The sequence below is a fragment of the Diadema antillarum genome, unplaced genomic scaffold (genome assembly GCF_040938485.1).
Source record: "Diadema antillarum isolate AM-2024a unplaced genomic scaffold, OU_Dant_1.0 seq00000301_RagTag, whole genome shotgun sequence".
Classification (NCBI taxonomy): Eukaryota; Metazoa; Echinodermata; class Echinoidea; order Diadematoida; family Diadematidae; genus Diadema; species Diadema antillarum.
In genome coordinates, this window is record NW_027271324.1 from 2005028 (window position 1) to 2022600 (window position 17573).

At 41.7% G+C, this 17573-nt stretch overlaps 1 protein-coding gene across 1 annotated transcript in view; it reads right to left on the reverse strand.

Annotated features, from left to right (window-relative positions):
* LOC139730340 (CREB-binding protein-like) overlaps positions 1-9260 on the reverse strand; it is a 143791-nt gene extending 134531 nt beyond the window's left edge. Inside the window, exons 1-3 of the mRNA XM_071641208.1 lie at positions 9104-9260; positions 8310-8380; positions 1761-2196 (exon numbers count right to left, since the gene is read on the reverse strand). Coding sequence (XP_071497309.1) covers positions 1761-2196; positions 8310-8380; positions 9104-9260 — 664 coding nt within the window. The remainder of the gene's footprint in view (positions 1-1760; positions 2197-8309; positions 8381-9103) is intronic.
* Between the last annotated feature and the right edge of the window lie 8313 nt (positions 9261-17573).

The window sequence follows — 17573 nt, forward strand, 5'->3', positions numbered from 1 at the left end:
AAGCAACCAGGAATAACATCATTTGTCAGACTTCAATGACTGAAACATTGAATTTTCTTTATTTTTTGTACACGATCCATGGAAAATTGTGAGGTTATGACATGGTCAGGTTACTCATTTGCATATTCTTATCCAATGTACAAGAAATGTTTTGCAGAAATTAGCAAAAATACTAACTTCCTTATTTTTCATCAGATCACAGTCAAATTCTTACCATTGAACTCGTAAGATTTTACTCTTTTTTTATCAGACCAACTTATTTTTAGACTGGATTTCCCCTTTAAGCAGGATTTGAGTTTATTGCAAAGAAATGAAATGCCAGTAGAATTGAAAATTCATTATCTTGATTTCCTTTACTGTAAATTCATCGCTAAAATCAATCAATTGAAAATGAAATTTGTAAAAGAATCCCTGCTATGTCGTATTTCTAGTCTTTGACGTCGTCTTCATCTTCGATGTCATGACCAACGTCATCAACAAAAAGAACTATAGTCATCTTTGATTTCTCATTTTAAGGCAACTTTTATTCAATCAGGTGATTACTGATTGCAACAATTGATTAAAGTTGTGAATTTACATGATGAAAAGATTTGTTGTAACTCATTTTTGATACTGGGCATCAAAAACAGGCATTTCGGAGACTGATTTCCAGACACCGCGCATGCGCACTCGAATGTCTACAGAAGAAGATTGGATTACAATTAGGCCAAAATCTTTTATTTTCGTAAAAAGGGAAATACATTTAATATCCAGACCAAATTTCAAGTCATTTAACAAATTTTTCACAGAAATATACAAACTTAAAGGGTGAAACTTGAAAAATTGCACAAATTTTGTAAAATTTTGTTGAATTTTGTCGACATCGTTGCCCATTTCGTTGTCGATGACGACAAACTGAGGGCTTATATTGCCAAACTTTGCCTTGCATCATATTTCCCATGTTCTGAGGAATCTAGAAATACCAACATCTTTGGTTATCAATGAGAAATAAAGGCATGGGGACCACTTTATTAGGATAATACCCAAATGATATTCCCCCGTATTCGCGAAAAGGTCGCTCCTAAAGTGACATCACAAAACGTTACGGGGCGGGTCTTGGGACCCAACTTTTTTTTTTGTTAACATCACTTTTCTGACTCTCCAGACCATGGGCTATATGGAAACAACAATGAATGTTAAGTGCAGAGGGGGTGCACGTTGACCCCCACTAGCCCATGGCCTATTACGAGAAAAGCCATTTTGGATTTTTGTAAAATTTCACTCTGTTTTATTGGTTCTAATTGTCTGTTTCAAAATTTCTTAATACCGGTACCTATTCTATTGCATTACACCTACTTCAAAACAAACACTTATCCACTGAAATATTGTCTTGAGGTTACCTAAAGAGAAAAAATGCTAAATGGTGGCCATTTTGGATTTGAGGAAGGAGCCTAAGTATTTTTTTTTTATTTCTGTGTCTCAAAATCTCTAAATAGTTATTTCACTGGGTTTCCTGTCTCTAAAAACATATACAGAAATGAAGAGTGTATATTGGTGATTCCTACTTGCAATTTTTATCTTGGATTGCAGAAGCACCCTAGGATGATTTATGAGGACTTTCAGTATGTTATTCTAAACAGATTTCTGGACCCATCGACAAAAACAAAACAGCTTGTTTAGAAAAATATCCAGGTTTAAGCTTATTCTGACCTAATACTCTACCCATGTAAGGATCTAGCTTCTTGTACAAATTAGTGGTGAGCAAGTTTGCTTCAACTCACTCATTTTTGCCTTTGGTATCTTCACCGAAGACTTGACCAAGTTGTTTTCAGGTTCCTTACTACTGAACAATGTGATGGGTTTGGCTTTGTTTGACCTGTTGCTGGATGCATTGGCACCAGAAGAGCTGGTGGCCGTACTGTTGCTGGTGGGGGGAGGTGGTGCTGGGGTGGTGACCCTGGGAGTGGGCTTGCAACCCTGGATATCCACGAGCTCTGTCTTCACAGTGACTTCGGCCTTCACCACAGCATTGTGGTTCACACTGACACTGTTCGGCTTCTCCCCCATGTTGCAGGGCTTCTGGGAGAGGACCTCAGGATCCTGCTTGAAGATGCATGAAGACATGAGGGTTTTCATGCCAGCCGTGTCCATGGGTTCCGTCTTGATCATGTCATTGGCCATCATAGGCTTGTTGATGGGAAACTGCTTTCCACCACCCTATAGGGCCAAGTAACATAAATATGGATCCATTATAGGTGAGAATTAATACTTTCACAAACAAACAAGAGACCAGGGGCCTTGCACTTAGCTGACTATAACAAGTTCACCTTCCATGCATTCTTGCAGACTCTTACCTGAAAACATTGAAAACTTGGGGCGGGGGAGGGGGCATCTTTGAGAGCTGGGGGAGGGGCATGGTGTCGATTTGCATATTCCATGGAACTGGAAAAAATATCTGCCAAGTACACTGCACTTTATAGAATGTAGTTTTGAAAAAAAAAAACTAAAAGCTCTATCACTTCTGATTCTAGAGAAGACTATTATTGAGTATTCCTTAATTTTGGATGTTTGGGCCCCCAAATTAAGGAATATTCAATAAACTGCTGAGTCTAGAGAAGAATATATTATTGAATATTCTTTAATTTCAGAGGTTTGGGCCCCCTGGGGCATCCAAGGAAAGCATGGTGCCAAATCAGACACTTTGAGATCCTATACCCCTAGAAATGCTACTTGCCAAGTTTTGCGAAAATTCATTATGTTGCTCTTAGAAGAAGATAAATGTACAATTTATGTCTGCATTTGGATCCCTCCCCAAATGCAAGGTAGTGGGGGGGGGGGGAAGGGGGGCAGCCCTGGATCTTCAATGAACAAACTTGGAACTACAGTCACCAATGTACAAACTCATAGTAATTTTGCTTTATCACTTCTGGTTCTAGCTCCAGAAGAATAATTGTAAACATTCCTTAATTTGGGGGGGGGGGGGGGGATTGGTCCCCCTACAGGCCCCCAAGGGGAGCATGAGGCCCTGTTGAACAAATTGAGATCTTAACTCCCTGGCATGCTACCTGCCAAATTTGGTGAAGGGCTCTTCAAGAAGAATATGAACATGTACAATTTAACTCCCCATTTGGACCCATCCCACCCCACTCCCCTGGGTCCCCGAGAGGGGGGGGGGGGGGGCACCCCTGATTCCGTCATGAACAAACTTGAAACAACCATCATCAATATACTGACTCATTGTATTAACTTAGCTCAATTACTTCTGGTCCTAGACAAAATCTTTAAAGATTCTTTACTGGGGGCCCCTCAGGTGGGATGGTGCCCATTTGATGGAATTGTGATTCTATCCCCCTAAGGATGCTACCGGTACCTGCCAAGTTTTATGAAAATTCATCATGGGGTTTTCAAGAAGAAGATGAAAATGTAAAATTAAGGCCCCATTGGGATCCTAATTCTGCCAAACAAACTTGAGACAACAGTCATCAATGTACTAACTCATATTATCTTATTGTGAGTTTACGCAAGAACTCACAGTTTCGCTTCTTCGCACGTTATACGAGGGAATAAGTTCCCTCCACGCAGTCAAAAATCCAGTCTTATTCTTCCTTTTTACTGTGCATCATCCCAACATTCTATCTAATTGTGGATTATTAAATTTTGTAGCTCAGTTAGAGCTGAATTTTGCTTCGGAAGAGGACTATTATTCTAGTGTTTTCAAGTTTTTCTGCATCACAGTTGCGGGATGGAAATTCCACCTATGTGTACCCCACATCAAGTCTCTCGTGGGTAGCACTAGTTCGAGTGCCCCACAGCATACAGCTAAGTCTGTCGTGGTTACAACAGTCGCCGCACATCATGAACCTACAAGTGTAAGTGTTCGCCAGCTCAGTTGAAGAAAGGGGACGGGAAACCCCCTAAAAAACCTGGCAAACCAGGTTTGAGTAAGAAAGGAGCTCCCCCCCCCCCCCCAAAGAGAAGACAGATGCGGATGTGCTTTCCCACCTTTCAAAGCTTGAATCCATGTTTGAGAAAGTCATGGAAGTGCCACTGTCCCAGCCTACTCGATCAAGTTCTCCATACGATCATATCCAACAACAATTATAGAATGGGTAGCGAGAATCCTGCGATCTGATTGGTCGAGAGCTATGTGTTCATTTTTACTGGCCGCACGCTGAGTCACAGTGGTAAACATGTTTATCGCGCACTTAGCAAGAGTACGCGTACTTGTAACAAAGGTTCGCGCACTAAAGCAAGCGTTCGCGCACTCAGCTTGGCCATGCATCCAGTAAAACTGATGCATGGCTGGCCATGCATCCAGTAAAAACGCCATGCATCCAGTAAAAACGCCATGCATCCAGTAAAAACGGTAAGTACGGGTATGCATGCCCGTTTACGGCAAGCCAAAAGGAAATGCATCCAGTAATTTTGTCATCGGGTAACACGATAGAAAAATGGGTTTTTGACAAGAAAATTACCCATTCTATAAATCAGATGACGCACATGTCTTTCGTGCGTCAGTCGGAATATAGTGTGCATGCGGTAACTATGGAATTTAGCCTAAACCCACTCGGCTTCGCCTCGTGGGTTAAGCATTCCATAGTTACCTTATGCACACAATTCCGACTGACGCACTCAGACCTGTGCGTCATTTGTATATTATGTGCGGCCATGTTGGTAAGGCTTCTACCACAGACCACGGTGGTGTGCTGTTTGGGGATATGGATAAGTGTGCAATTGACAATCGTACGCAAGCATGCAGTACGCTGCAGGACCACAGCTGCAGCAGCTACAGTGGGGATAAATGGGATTTCCCTGCGGCGGCAGCGGGTTATGCACCCGCAGAGCACACGGGCAACCAGTGCAGATGAATGTGATTTCCCTGCGGCGGCAGCGGGTTATGCACCCGCAGAGCACACGGGTGGCCAGTGCAAGTACCATCTTTTGCTGCAAAGTTTGCGATTTCCCCGAACCAATCAATGACGAATTGGCAAATCCTACCAATTATCTTATTTACCATTGTCGGGAGGAAAAATCGATGGAAGAGTCTGCGGCGAACTACCCAGCACCAAGCAATTCTCGCTATCGCCAATGACGTAAAAAGTACCCGGATGTGGCTTTTTTGTCAAGATTTAGTGCACTTCCGGGACTGGGGCACTTCCGGTTTGAGGCATATTTTGCACAGCGCTAGCGTGCGCATATGTGTACCTTACCTATAGCGCCGCGCCAACCACGGATACTAGTACAGTAGGCGGCTGTACCTGAGCCAGCCAGTGGCCAGGCCTGTCATACTCGTACACTGTAGCTATAGCCCCCGCATTGCCCTAGGCCGGCCTTGCATTAGCATGCACCACCACACACATACAAGTTAAGCTAAACACATACCGGTACATCGTACTGCTTGATCATGCGATCGATGTGCACATCACTGATCAGTCATCTCTGCATACGCTGAAAATATGCTGGAAAATATTCACCCACCTGGATATCGTCATGGAATCCCATCTTTTTTTATTCGTTCTCTGTTGAGGTGTCGCAAACACAATCAGGAATGAACCGTGATCTCGAACTTATCCTGTCTCCGAAGCAATTTCTTCCAAGCAAGTACTACTACTAGTAAGTCGCACGCACACACTGCGCTGTGGAGTCACCCGAAAACTTCACCCACGCGGCCACATCACGTCTCGCATGCCAGTAACGGACCTATTTCTGTAGGAAATGGAAGCTTCGCAGTAACAACCCATAGTCGTATTAACAGCAATTTCTCAAAGGTGCATAGTCCCGATAGTGTAGAGAGCATTGATACGAAGATTACCAAAGTTGAGCTGTCATCAAGAGTAAAGTGCGTAGGTGTTGCTAAGTGACGTTGCCTTCTTTGTCTTCTATGTGCATCGTGCAGTCTGTAGTAATGCCAGGGTGCATGCAAGTGTGCTTGTTATTGTTGTAAGCCGGGTTAATGATGACACTGACAGTCTCCAGTTGACGTTGCATTGATTTTACTGAACAAATCAAACAGTCTCAGTCTGCCGATACATGTATAAACTCCGTTACTCCGTATTATACTCATGCGTACATTCAATGCACCAGGATGACTAGACTCTATACAGAATAACAAATATAGTCGAACTTTTGATTATTTGACACCAAAGAGCTCGCAGAAACTATGTCCACGTCCATTTGTCTCACAAGTCAAAGTCAAAGTCCAAAATCAATTAACTCTGCGTCATCTTATCTCATGAAAATAAAAGTAGCGTTGTGCCCATGCCAACCACACGCACACTGCGCCATTGGCATGGACACAACGCGCCTCAACGCATTGACGCAACAATAACATACCGCATATTTCCATTTACCACAAACTTCCCCGCGATTATATAACACAACCATGTGTTATATAATCCCAATTACATCATATTACTTTCATACCATTACACACAATACTACATAACGAAAAATTCCCCGCTCTTCACATCAAATCATTACACTTTACAGCAATTCCATACAGAGCGGATTAACAGAATAGATAATTACAAAAATATATTTCAGGAAAGCGTGTGTTCCCCGCTTTTCCAGTCATATATACAAACGCGGAAATACTACAAAATCGAACATTATTTTTGAAATCTGCCAAAAGCTGAAACTCTTGAACCTTCCAAATTTACAGTAAATCATACAAACTCAGATACATGGCAAAAAGGTTCGGGCCTAGAGAATAACACATCAATACGTTATCTTCAGTTCCGCTTCAATGTAAAGCTCAGTTGTTCCACATTGTCAGTTATGTACAGATTCTCCGAGAAAATGGTCTACATAAGTCCAGAATAACGTCAAACATGCCATAGCAGAACATGTTCTGCGTCGTATATAAAACCATACATTAATGTCTGTATCAATTAAGATTTATATCGAGGCACAGCATAGACAGGTCTCTTAATACATATGCAAATTGTACATACAACACGACAACTTCCCCGCGAGTATATCATACGACCCGTATGATAATAATCTATTTTCTAAGAGTAATATTTCTCAATTACTCAATATAACACATATCAGGAAATGCAACAGTTAAAACAAAGTGAAGTCACGGAATGTTAGAATTCACTACTAACAAATATGAGCTTCCCCGCTTTAGCAAGCGAATGATAAAGATAACTTCCCCGCTTTATGTGTCATATCATCACAGTCAACAATTTGCTCATTGACAAAACTTAATTAAAACAAAATTAAGGGATCATTCAAAGCATGAATTTTTGACCAACTATTCTCATTATCAAAAGTTTCTGACTCACTGAACAACCACTAATATTGTCAGAATGCCATGTTGTTCAGCTGCCAACAAAACAATTAAAACAATAGCTATTATATAGTTCCTTCGTTTTTCCACGTAATAGTGATTTCAAATACTTTCATATCACTATTCCAATATCTCATTAAAAACTTCTTATCAATCACATATCAATTAAAACAACCATATCTTGATAATCATTTCTCGCATTGATATTGCATCTTTAAATGCGCATAGTTCCTAAATCCATTGCTACAATGAGATGGTACACAAGTTTCAGCTGCAGTCATGAACGTATACACTGTAAGCGAATCAACTCACAATAAATTCCATGAACGGACAGCAGATTTCTAACCTGCAGCAACCAACCCCAAATCCGGTCTCCAATTTGACTCCCAGGGCCCCCATACCGTTCCCTGAACATGACATCCATGCTTCCACATGTTACAGTTGGGTATGCATGCCTCCCTTGTTGTTACATTATTGACAACAATACGTCACCATGAGAAATATTCTCCCCTTTTGGAATTGACCGCTCACTTGGCGCTATGTTAGTTCTTTGTGGCTGCACTTTTGCATGCTTTTGGACATCCTGACCTTCAAGTGATAATTCGGGAACCCTCTTGGTACCCTCTCCTACATGTTTTGCAATTAGAAGCACCCCAGCATCTAAATCCTTTGCATCAACCTGTTCATCACATGACTCATGTCCATGTCCCTCAGCATCAATTTCTGCACCACCCTCATCTACATCAATGCAACCCAGAATCTGCAATCCCCCATCCAAAAGAGTAGATATGGCATCCTCCCTCTCCTATCCAGCTGTATCTGAGGAAAGATCTAGCTGCTGAGCAACCGGGTCAGTGAACACTCCTTGTGTTCCAGCATCAGCACTCCCAATTTTCAGCCCATCTCCCTCTAGCATACAATCTTCACGGAGAACTAACAGTGCTTCTCTCCTTCACACTTCAAATCGGCCTCCCCTATTTTTCATGTGCAAACGCCTCAACAAAATTCGTTCCCTCTCATCCCGTGTTCCACTGACAAACTGACTGGACAGAGCTTCGTCTCTAAGCTGCCTCAGAGCCGCAGCTTCCTTCTCATCGTCTGCAGCATCTACCAATTTTGCATAAAGACGCATGAGAGCCCTACTGAAGACTGGACAGTGCTTCGTCTCTAAGCTGCCTCAGAGCCGCAGCTTCCTTCTCATCGTCTGCAGCATCTACCAATTTTGCATAAAGACGCATGAGAGCCCTACTGAAGCCTGCCAAGTCTTCATCATCATGTTGAACACGTTTATAGAACAAACACCGCAAATAGTGAGAATTCTCTCGACTAAAACACAGACGGAGAGCTTTTACAACCTCTGTAAAACTCCTCCGCTTCTCGTCCGACAGACAATAGCGAATCTCTTCTCTTGCTGGCCCTATGAGGTTGTTCACTAAAACTCTAGCCTTTTCCTCATCACTTAAATTGAAAGGCTCAACTGTGAGATTAAACATTTCCATCCAGTTAGAAAAAGGTGTTTCAGTGCAATCTTCACAATACCCACTAAACTTTTCAATTAATGCATGGCCTAGAGCGAGATTTACGCACAACCCTTTCATTGCCTGTCCAAATGATGTCGAAGAGAAATTATCAATTTGCACATCCTTATAAACAAACTGTTCACACATGACTAATTACGCAGTTAAACTGACCAATTAAGACACGTCATTTTCAAACATGAAACGTAATGCCTAAACGGCATCATATGTCAAAATCTGCATAAAGTCCAATCGGTTTAAACGAAAGTTCAGCATCATCCATTATTTCAGTTACCAAATACTTGCTCAGTACGTGAGATGCCATATCGCAGCTCTGTAACTGTCGATTTCGCATCCCGATTGATGTTCAGCCGCCCCCGACGCACGCCAGCGCACTCCGACGTCCACAGCAAAACTCCCGACGGACCATCAGCTCCAGTCTCCAGCCCACCATCGACGAGCCTGATCATCTTGAAGCTGCCTCACAGAGTAGTGCTGCTCTACCAGGGCTGATCAACGTACACCATCAAGATCAAGATCAAGATTGCCCAGCACACCTCATACTCCTGTCCGCTACCAAAGTGTAGTCAAAACAGCAGGTCTCCTCGGAGCGAAACGTGGACCATTATTCCGTCATACTCGAGGCTGTTATTTGTTGATCAGGGTTCTTTAACTGGATGAACGTCGCAATCCGCCAGACTGTCATCATTCCACTCCTGACACCATTTGTTGTAAGCCGGGTTAATGATGACACTGACAGTCTCCAGTTGACATTGCATAGATTTTACTGAACAAATCAAACAGTCTCAGTCTGCCGATACATGTATAAACTCTGTTACTCCGTATTATACTCATGCGTACATTCAATGCGCCAGGATGACTAGACTCTATACAGAATAACAAATATAGTTGAACTTTTGATTATTTGACACCAAAGAGCTCGCAGAAACTATGTCCACGTCCATTTGTCTCACAAGTCAAAGTCAAAGTCCAAAATCAATTAAATCTGCGTCATCTTATCTCATGAAAATAAAAGTTGCGTTGTGCCCATGCCAACCACATGCACACTGCGCCATTGGCATGGACACAACGCGCCTCAACGCATTGACGCAACAATAACATACCGCATATTTCCATTTACCACATTATCATGACATCACAAAAAAAGTTTGCTAAAGCTGTCATCCTCCTCAGCCGAATCATGAGCCAAACTGTGATCCGACCACTGACTACAGTGAATCGGACTTCTTCGGACTCGGGGAAGTGGGCCAAAGCGTAAGCGCTAAAAAGGAGTCGATAGCGTAGGTCTCTATGGGAAACTTGCGCCGTGTGCCCGTGTCCACATTTGACTAAAACACCGTGACTATGCACCTTTAAGAATGAAGAAATTTCAAATCATATTAAAGCTAAAATTCAAGTCGATAAAACAGTAAGTACACGTAGAATACAGTCGGTTGTATGTGTAAATAGCATTAGTCACGTATCACGCGCGTACGAACGGAAGTGACTTTGTTACTGGACTATCCCATAATGCACCGTAAATGACGCTTAAATCAACATCCGGGTGCTTTTTACGTCATTGGTGATAGCGAGAATTGCCCCAACTTACTAGTCCCTAAAGTAAATCCAATGATTTGGGATAACGTGACCCAGTCTACATGCAGCAGGGATGTTAAACTGCAGAGTACAGAAATCTCTCACCAGTGGGCTATGTGCGTTCCTACAAACTCTTTCTACTGACTTGAACGAGGCGCAACAGGACGCACTTTCTTTACTCTGTAACGCCAATTACGAAATGAACTGGCTGAGAAAGCAGTTTATCAGACCCGACATGAACGCTGCTTACGCACATTTGTGCAAGCCTACAACGCCCGTGACCGTGTTTCTCTTCGGTGATGACCTGGGACAACGTGTAAAAGATCTCAAAGAGGAGAATAGGGCTGATTTAGTGTGGTTAAAGGGCAGGCTATTTAAAGCGATCAACACATCAGCCGTACTACCCATATAAGCGCACGGCCAGCGGTGGCTTCATTCGGAAGCAATATCGGAGCGCGGGCTGGCTCGCAGCTGGGGATACATCCAGACCTTTTTTAGGCCAACAGCGGGGAAACAGACATTAAGCCCCAGACATGCAGACTGGCCCACCTCCAGCGCATATGCGCACAACCGGGGGCAGAGCTACTCAGTCCCAGCCAAACAAAACAATATGTCATGGGGAGAAAGTAGCTGCACTACCCAAAGAGGTAGGTTGCAGACCTAGCTCTTGTGGAAATACACAATCTACATGTACTCACACTGCACAGTCAGATTTTGACAATGAACATGGATGTTCCATTAGACCTGCCCAATGGAGGTCGACTGAGGCATTTTAGCAAACAGTGGAATCTTATTAATATCACTGATCCTGTCATATTTGATGCAATTAGCGGTTACAAACTTAAAGGGACTGTACAGTAGTGGTTGAGGTGGGAATTCATGTTTTGAACATTCCTAAGTGAGATAATGAGAAACCTCTTATGAAATATGAAAGAGCATGTGATTTTAAGAAGGATTCAACGTTTATTTGATGACAATTGGTTTTCAAATGGCTGAGATATCCCCAAAAGTGATATTAATAAAAGGCGACATGCCCCACCTTTATTAGGATCTCTTTGTTTCACCTTCTTTTTGGATATCTCAGACATTTCAAAACCGATTTTCATCAAATAAACTTTTGATACCCCTTAGAATTGCATGCTCTTTGACATCTCATAGAGTGGCTTCTGAATATCAGGCTAAACGTTAAAAGCTAAATCCTCACCCCGACCAGAACTGTACACGCCCTTTAAATTTCAAGAGGCGAAAATCCCACCTCGCAGAGGTAAACCGCGCCTTACCACAACAGATAGTGGGCAATGCTGAGGAGAGCAAGATCGAAATTGAAATAAAAAAATTTGCCGAAAAAGGTGTAATCGAAGAACGCCAACATGTGGCAAGAGAATTTGAATCCAATATTTTTACACGCCCAAAGAAAAATGAGGACCTGATTTTAGATCTATCAGACCTAAATGACAGTCTGAATGTACAGCATTTCAAAATGGATAACATCCATACGGCTACAACCCTAATTTCCCCTGGTTGTTACCTTGCCTCAGTTGACCTTTGAGATGCCTACTACTCTGTCCCTATTCACCCCTCACATCACAAGTATATGATATTTGTCTGGCAAGGGAAATGTTGGCAATTTACGGTACTCCCCCAATAATGGCCCTAGTACAGTGCCTAGACTCTTCACCAAACTTATGAAGCCAGTGTTTGCAAAACTGAGACCAGCTGGTTGTGGGGTATTTTGATGACACTCTCATAATTGGTAAAACTGAATCACAAGCCCTAGAAGCGGTGCAAGCAACCACAAAACTGCTCTCTGATTTTGGTTTTGTTATTCATTCAGAGAAATCTATCCTAGAGCCTCAGCAACGGCTCCAATTCTATGGGTTTATCTTGATGGATTCATAAAGCATGCCATAACGCTCCCTCATGAGAAATGTCAAAATATCAGGGCAGTATGTGAGGAATTACTAGGGAAACACAACCCTACTATCCGGCAGGTGGCGCAGGTCATTGATGGGAAACTGATTGCTACTTTCCCTGCAATTCATTATGGCCCCCTCTTCTATTGTAGCCTAGAAAGAAACAAAATTCTTACGCTGAAATTAAGCAAAGGGTATTTTGATAGGCCTATGAATTTGTCTGAAGCTTCTAAACAGGAGTTAGTTTGGTGGTTCAATAACATTCACTGCCAGTTGGCACCAATGAGTCAAGATTGACCAGCTTTAGAGCTCCTTACTGATGCCAGAGGGCAAAGATGGTGTGCCACTTATTTTAAAGGGTGTAAACAGTTCTGGTTGAGGTGAGGATTTAGCTTTTAACGTTTTGCGAGATATTCAGAAACCACTTGATAAAATGTCAAAGAGCATGCAATTTTAAGGGGTATCAAAAGTTTGTTTTATCAAAATAGGATTTGAAATGGCTGAGATATCCAAAAAGAAGGTGAAACAAAGAGATCCTAATAAAGGTGGGGCATGTCGCCTTTTATCAATATCACTTTTGGGGATATCTCAGCCATTTGAAAACCAATTTTCATCAAATAAACGTTGAATCCTTCTTAAAATCACATGCTCTTTCATATTTCATAAGAGGTTTCTCATTATCTCACTTAGGAATGTTCAAAACATGAATTCCCACCTCAACCACTACTGTACAGTCCCTTAAAGCTGTGAAACTAGCAGTAGATGGGACGGAGATAGTGCATGCTCAAAACAATGAAATTAGCTATCTTGAAATATTGGCTGCAGGGCTTGGTTTGAAATCATTTTGTGGCCACTTGCATGATTTGCATGTGCTCATTAGAACCGACAACAAAACAGTTGTAGCCTACCTGAATAATATGGAAGGCATTAAATCTCAAGGCTGCGACAGGGCAGCACAAGACATTTGGGTTTGGTGTAAGGAAAGGAACATCTGGATCACAGCAGCTATTTAACTGGCCGTTGACAATACAGAAGCAGACAGGAGATCTCGTCATTTCAGTGACAGAACAGAATGTATGCTGAATAAGAATTAAAGTTTTTACAAATATCACAAAGAAATGGGGTACATACTCCCCAAATTGATCTCTTTGCGTCCAGACTCAATAAACAAATGCCAGCTTATATTACCTGGCTGCCCGACTCAGATGCAGTTTCAGTGGATGCATTCACTCTGAATTAGGGTGATTTGTATTTCTACGCATTTCCTCCCTTCTGCCTCATCACCAAATGTCTAAAAAAAAACCAAACAAACAAAACTAGAAATGTCGCTATGGCGACTGGTATGCCTCCGCCATAATGCATGATTCTCCTAATAGGTCTAGAGTACATGTGGACAATGTGTGACTACATTTTCACAAAACTGGCAAAATATCAAAATGACATGTTTGTCACAAATGTGTAGAATGTTCACCTTCCTTGACCTAGGTTTACTTGGATGAATAGGAGAGCACGTATTTGGGGATTTAAGGACTTTAACTTGACTTTGACTCTTTCATAAGTTTATGCTTTGATTCATTTTCAAGATATGGAGAAAAAATGCAATTTCTGTATTGAATAGTAAATTGTTACCATTTTCATCTGGCCACTGACCCTAAAATTCATAAGAGAATTACGGTCAGGCAGAACATGCATAAATATGTAGTAAGTTTCAAGATAACTTGAGCCACTTCTGAGATATGGAAGAAGAAGTAAGTTCAGCACTTTCATTTGATCTTTGACCTTTTGACCTTTTTGGCAAAAAAAAAAACAAAACACACACTTTCTCAGGGCTGCCAACACTGGAAACTAGTTGAGAGTGAGACTCCCATAGGCCAATGCTATAATCTGGGAGTCAAAATGAGTGAGATCAATAGAAATGCATGCAAATGAAATAAAGTTTTAGCGTGAGAAAGGACCAAAATGTGTGAGTCTCAAGCTCAATGCGTGAGAGTTGGCAGCCCTGCTTTCCAGAGAATCACTATCAGGTTAAAAATGCACACACCAAGTTTAAAAAAAAAAAATCCTGCTGGCATTGCACAAATATGAGGGAAATAGTAAAATTTTGAAGTGTTGCCCTTGACCTTTGACCCCTGACCTTTGACCCCATGAACCCCAAATTCCCTAGCTAATCACTGCCAGTCAGTACATGCATATATACTATGTTCCATGAAGATACAATGTACCTCGAACAATTTCCAAGATACGGAGAAGAAAAGTGAAATTTAACATTTTTACTTGACCTTTTGACCTTTGACCGCATGATCCCAAACTTTCACCAGGGAATCTTAATTGAGTAATACATGTATACACTAGGTTTCAAGAAAATATCTTCAGGCATGGCATAGATATGGGGGAAATATTGAAATTTTGAGCATTTGAACTTGACCTTTTGACCATTGACCTTGAGCATGTGCACCCAAAAGTTGATAGGCACAACTTCACCCCCTAATACATATACATGGCAAGTTTCATTAGGATACCTCAAAAGGTTTTTAAGTTACGCTGTCCACAAAATTCATTACGGACGGACGGAAGGACGGACGGATGGAAGGACGGATGGAAGGACGGACGGACAGAAGGACGGACAGACGGAAGGACGGACAACCTGAAAACATAATGCCTCCGGCACCACTTCGTGGCGGAGGCATAAAAAAAAAACGACAAGGCACATGGTCTCTTGATTGTTCCAAACTGGCTGACGAAAGTGTGGTTTCCTCGCATGAGGAGAATGTTAAAGGATGAACCACTCTTAATTCCTAGACACAGGAATTTGATTAAGCAACAGTATCTGGGGAACCACACACTTTACATGCTTGCCTTGATCTGTTATGTTGCAGGTTTTGAAGTTGCCATTCGAGAACTCTGTCATGAGTAGCAGAACAATGAACATCTTGGCTGCATCTTGGAGGACATCAACCCAAAGACAGTATTGTACATACATAAGGAAATGGAAAAAGTTTTGTACACTAAAGAAGAGAAGTCACTTTCATGCCACAATTAATTTTGTTTTGGAGTTTTTTACGCACGTTTTATGAAGAGAACATGAGAGGATGAACAATTCACTATCGGCACTCATCCGCTACTCTCTCACTTATTTATGAGAGGTGTGTCCTAGCTCAGGCCCCCAAGGCCACGGTATTCGGAAGTTTGGGACGTGAATATTGTTTTCAAGTATTTGAGGATGCTATAGTTCCTGCAAACTCGCTTAGTTTGAAGTAATTAACGATGAAGCTGTGCATGTTACTGGCCTTGATATCCACCCAGAGGGTACAGACCTTGCACTGCCTGAATCTAGACAAAATGATTCTCAAACAATCTCTGATGTCAAATTTAATGAACATCTTAAGCAGTCTAGACCTGGGAATTTTGGATTGGACATACTTTTGAAGGCATACCCCCAGACAGACGTTTGTGTGTAGTTTACATACATTAAGGCCTATCTTCAGAGAACCAAAGATATCCGAGGAGAGGAACAACATCTCTTCATTAGTATTCGCAGGCCTTTCAAGAGAGTAATGGCACAGTCAATTTCTTGATGGATCAAGGAAATCATGACTAGCGCTGGCATTCACACCACAATGTTCAGTGCGCACTTAACCCAAGCAGCATCTAGCTCAGCAGCAAACAGAGCAGATGCACCTATTCCTCTGATCCTCGCAAAAACAGGCTGGTCGAAAGAGCAGACATTTCGGGAATTGTATGACAATCCTCTGCAAGATGAGGGAAAGTGTCTGTCGCAGCGGATTATGAGGAAATGATGGCCTGAGACCCAGGTAATTGTAGCCTACACTTTGCTTGCCATTGTGCATGCCTAAGATTGTTCAGTTAGAACAAATGTGACTTCTGCGCTACAAAATCTCACTTTGAGCTCTTGCGTAAACTCACAAAATAAAATAGAAAGACTAAATGAAAACTTATCAGTTTGAAGTTTGATCTTCATTTTATGAGGGAGTTGGAGAAAGAATTCACAGTCCCTCCTCTCCCTCTTTGTCATGAATATTATCTCAAAATGTATAGATCAACTTCAAGTGAGTTCTCAATCTTCCCACTCTGACAGAAGTCACATCTTGTTGCTATGAAGTATGACTGCGCGCGCATTGAGTGGGCTCTCACTGTAAATCTTTTTCTCCAACTTCGTCATTAAATAAAGATCAAACTTCAAACTGGTAAGTTCTCGTTTAATCTTTCTATTAACTAATACATAGTTCCATCACTTCTGTTACTAGAGAAGAAGATTTTTTAAGATTCCTTAATTTTGAAATTTTTGAAAATCTGTCATGGGGTCCTCAAGAAGAAGATGAAAATGTAAAAAGTTTACGCACGACAGATGCCGCACGAAGAGCAATCGCAATAGCTCCCTTGAGCCTTTGGCTCAGGTGAGCTAAAAAGGGGGAGCTGTAAGACATCATCATTTGCATGTAAATCAGGAAAAGCGATAAATAATGGCAGAAGGAAAACAAGAAACGAAACACATAATCAATAAACAATATCAAGGACTTCCAAAAGCTAGAGCAAACAAAATGTGTTTTGATAACGTCACTTGCTCATTGGCTCTGAAACATGGTGGGGTGAATAAATGGCTTGGGTTCTCACGGGAATTGATTAGGATGAGACCGAAATGCACTGGCTCTGGTCCGTCACATGATTTGATTTACGCGTGGAACAGGCTACGACCAGAATTCCAAGCAAGGCACAACATAATCAATGTACCTCCTTGATGTTTAACATTATCCATGTGATCAGGGTGGTTTGACAGTGGCCCTGATTGCATATTAGCCTGAGGCGTTGGCTCACTGGACGCCACAGGGCTCACTGACAGCAAAGATGACCGTGAGAGATAATGTTGAATTTGTGTAACACAATATTATTAGAAGCATAATTTGGACCTTTTACCACCCATACTTGAGTAAGTAATTTTAGCAAATTCATTTATGCTTAATGATACTGTGCACTGGAATTTGCTCCTTGTTTTTTCTCCATGAGATACATTTAAGTTTAAGCATGAAGACCTACTCCATGACGTAATTCTTTTACAATCAGAAAAAAAAAAATTGTGCAAACAAAATGTTAGAATGACATGTGGAAATAGTATTCACTTCTGGCTGCTGTGCTAATAAACACAAAAGAATGAACAACTTACAGCAATAAGAGAGTTGTTCTGAGTTGCAAGCTGAGGTTGTACTTGTGGAAGCTGCTTTCCAGACTGTGCCTGTTGTGGCTGCTGCTGTTGTTGAT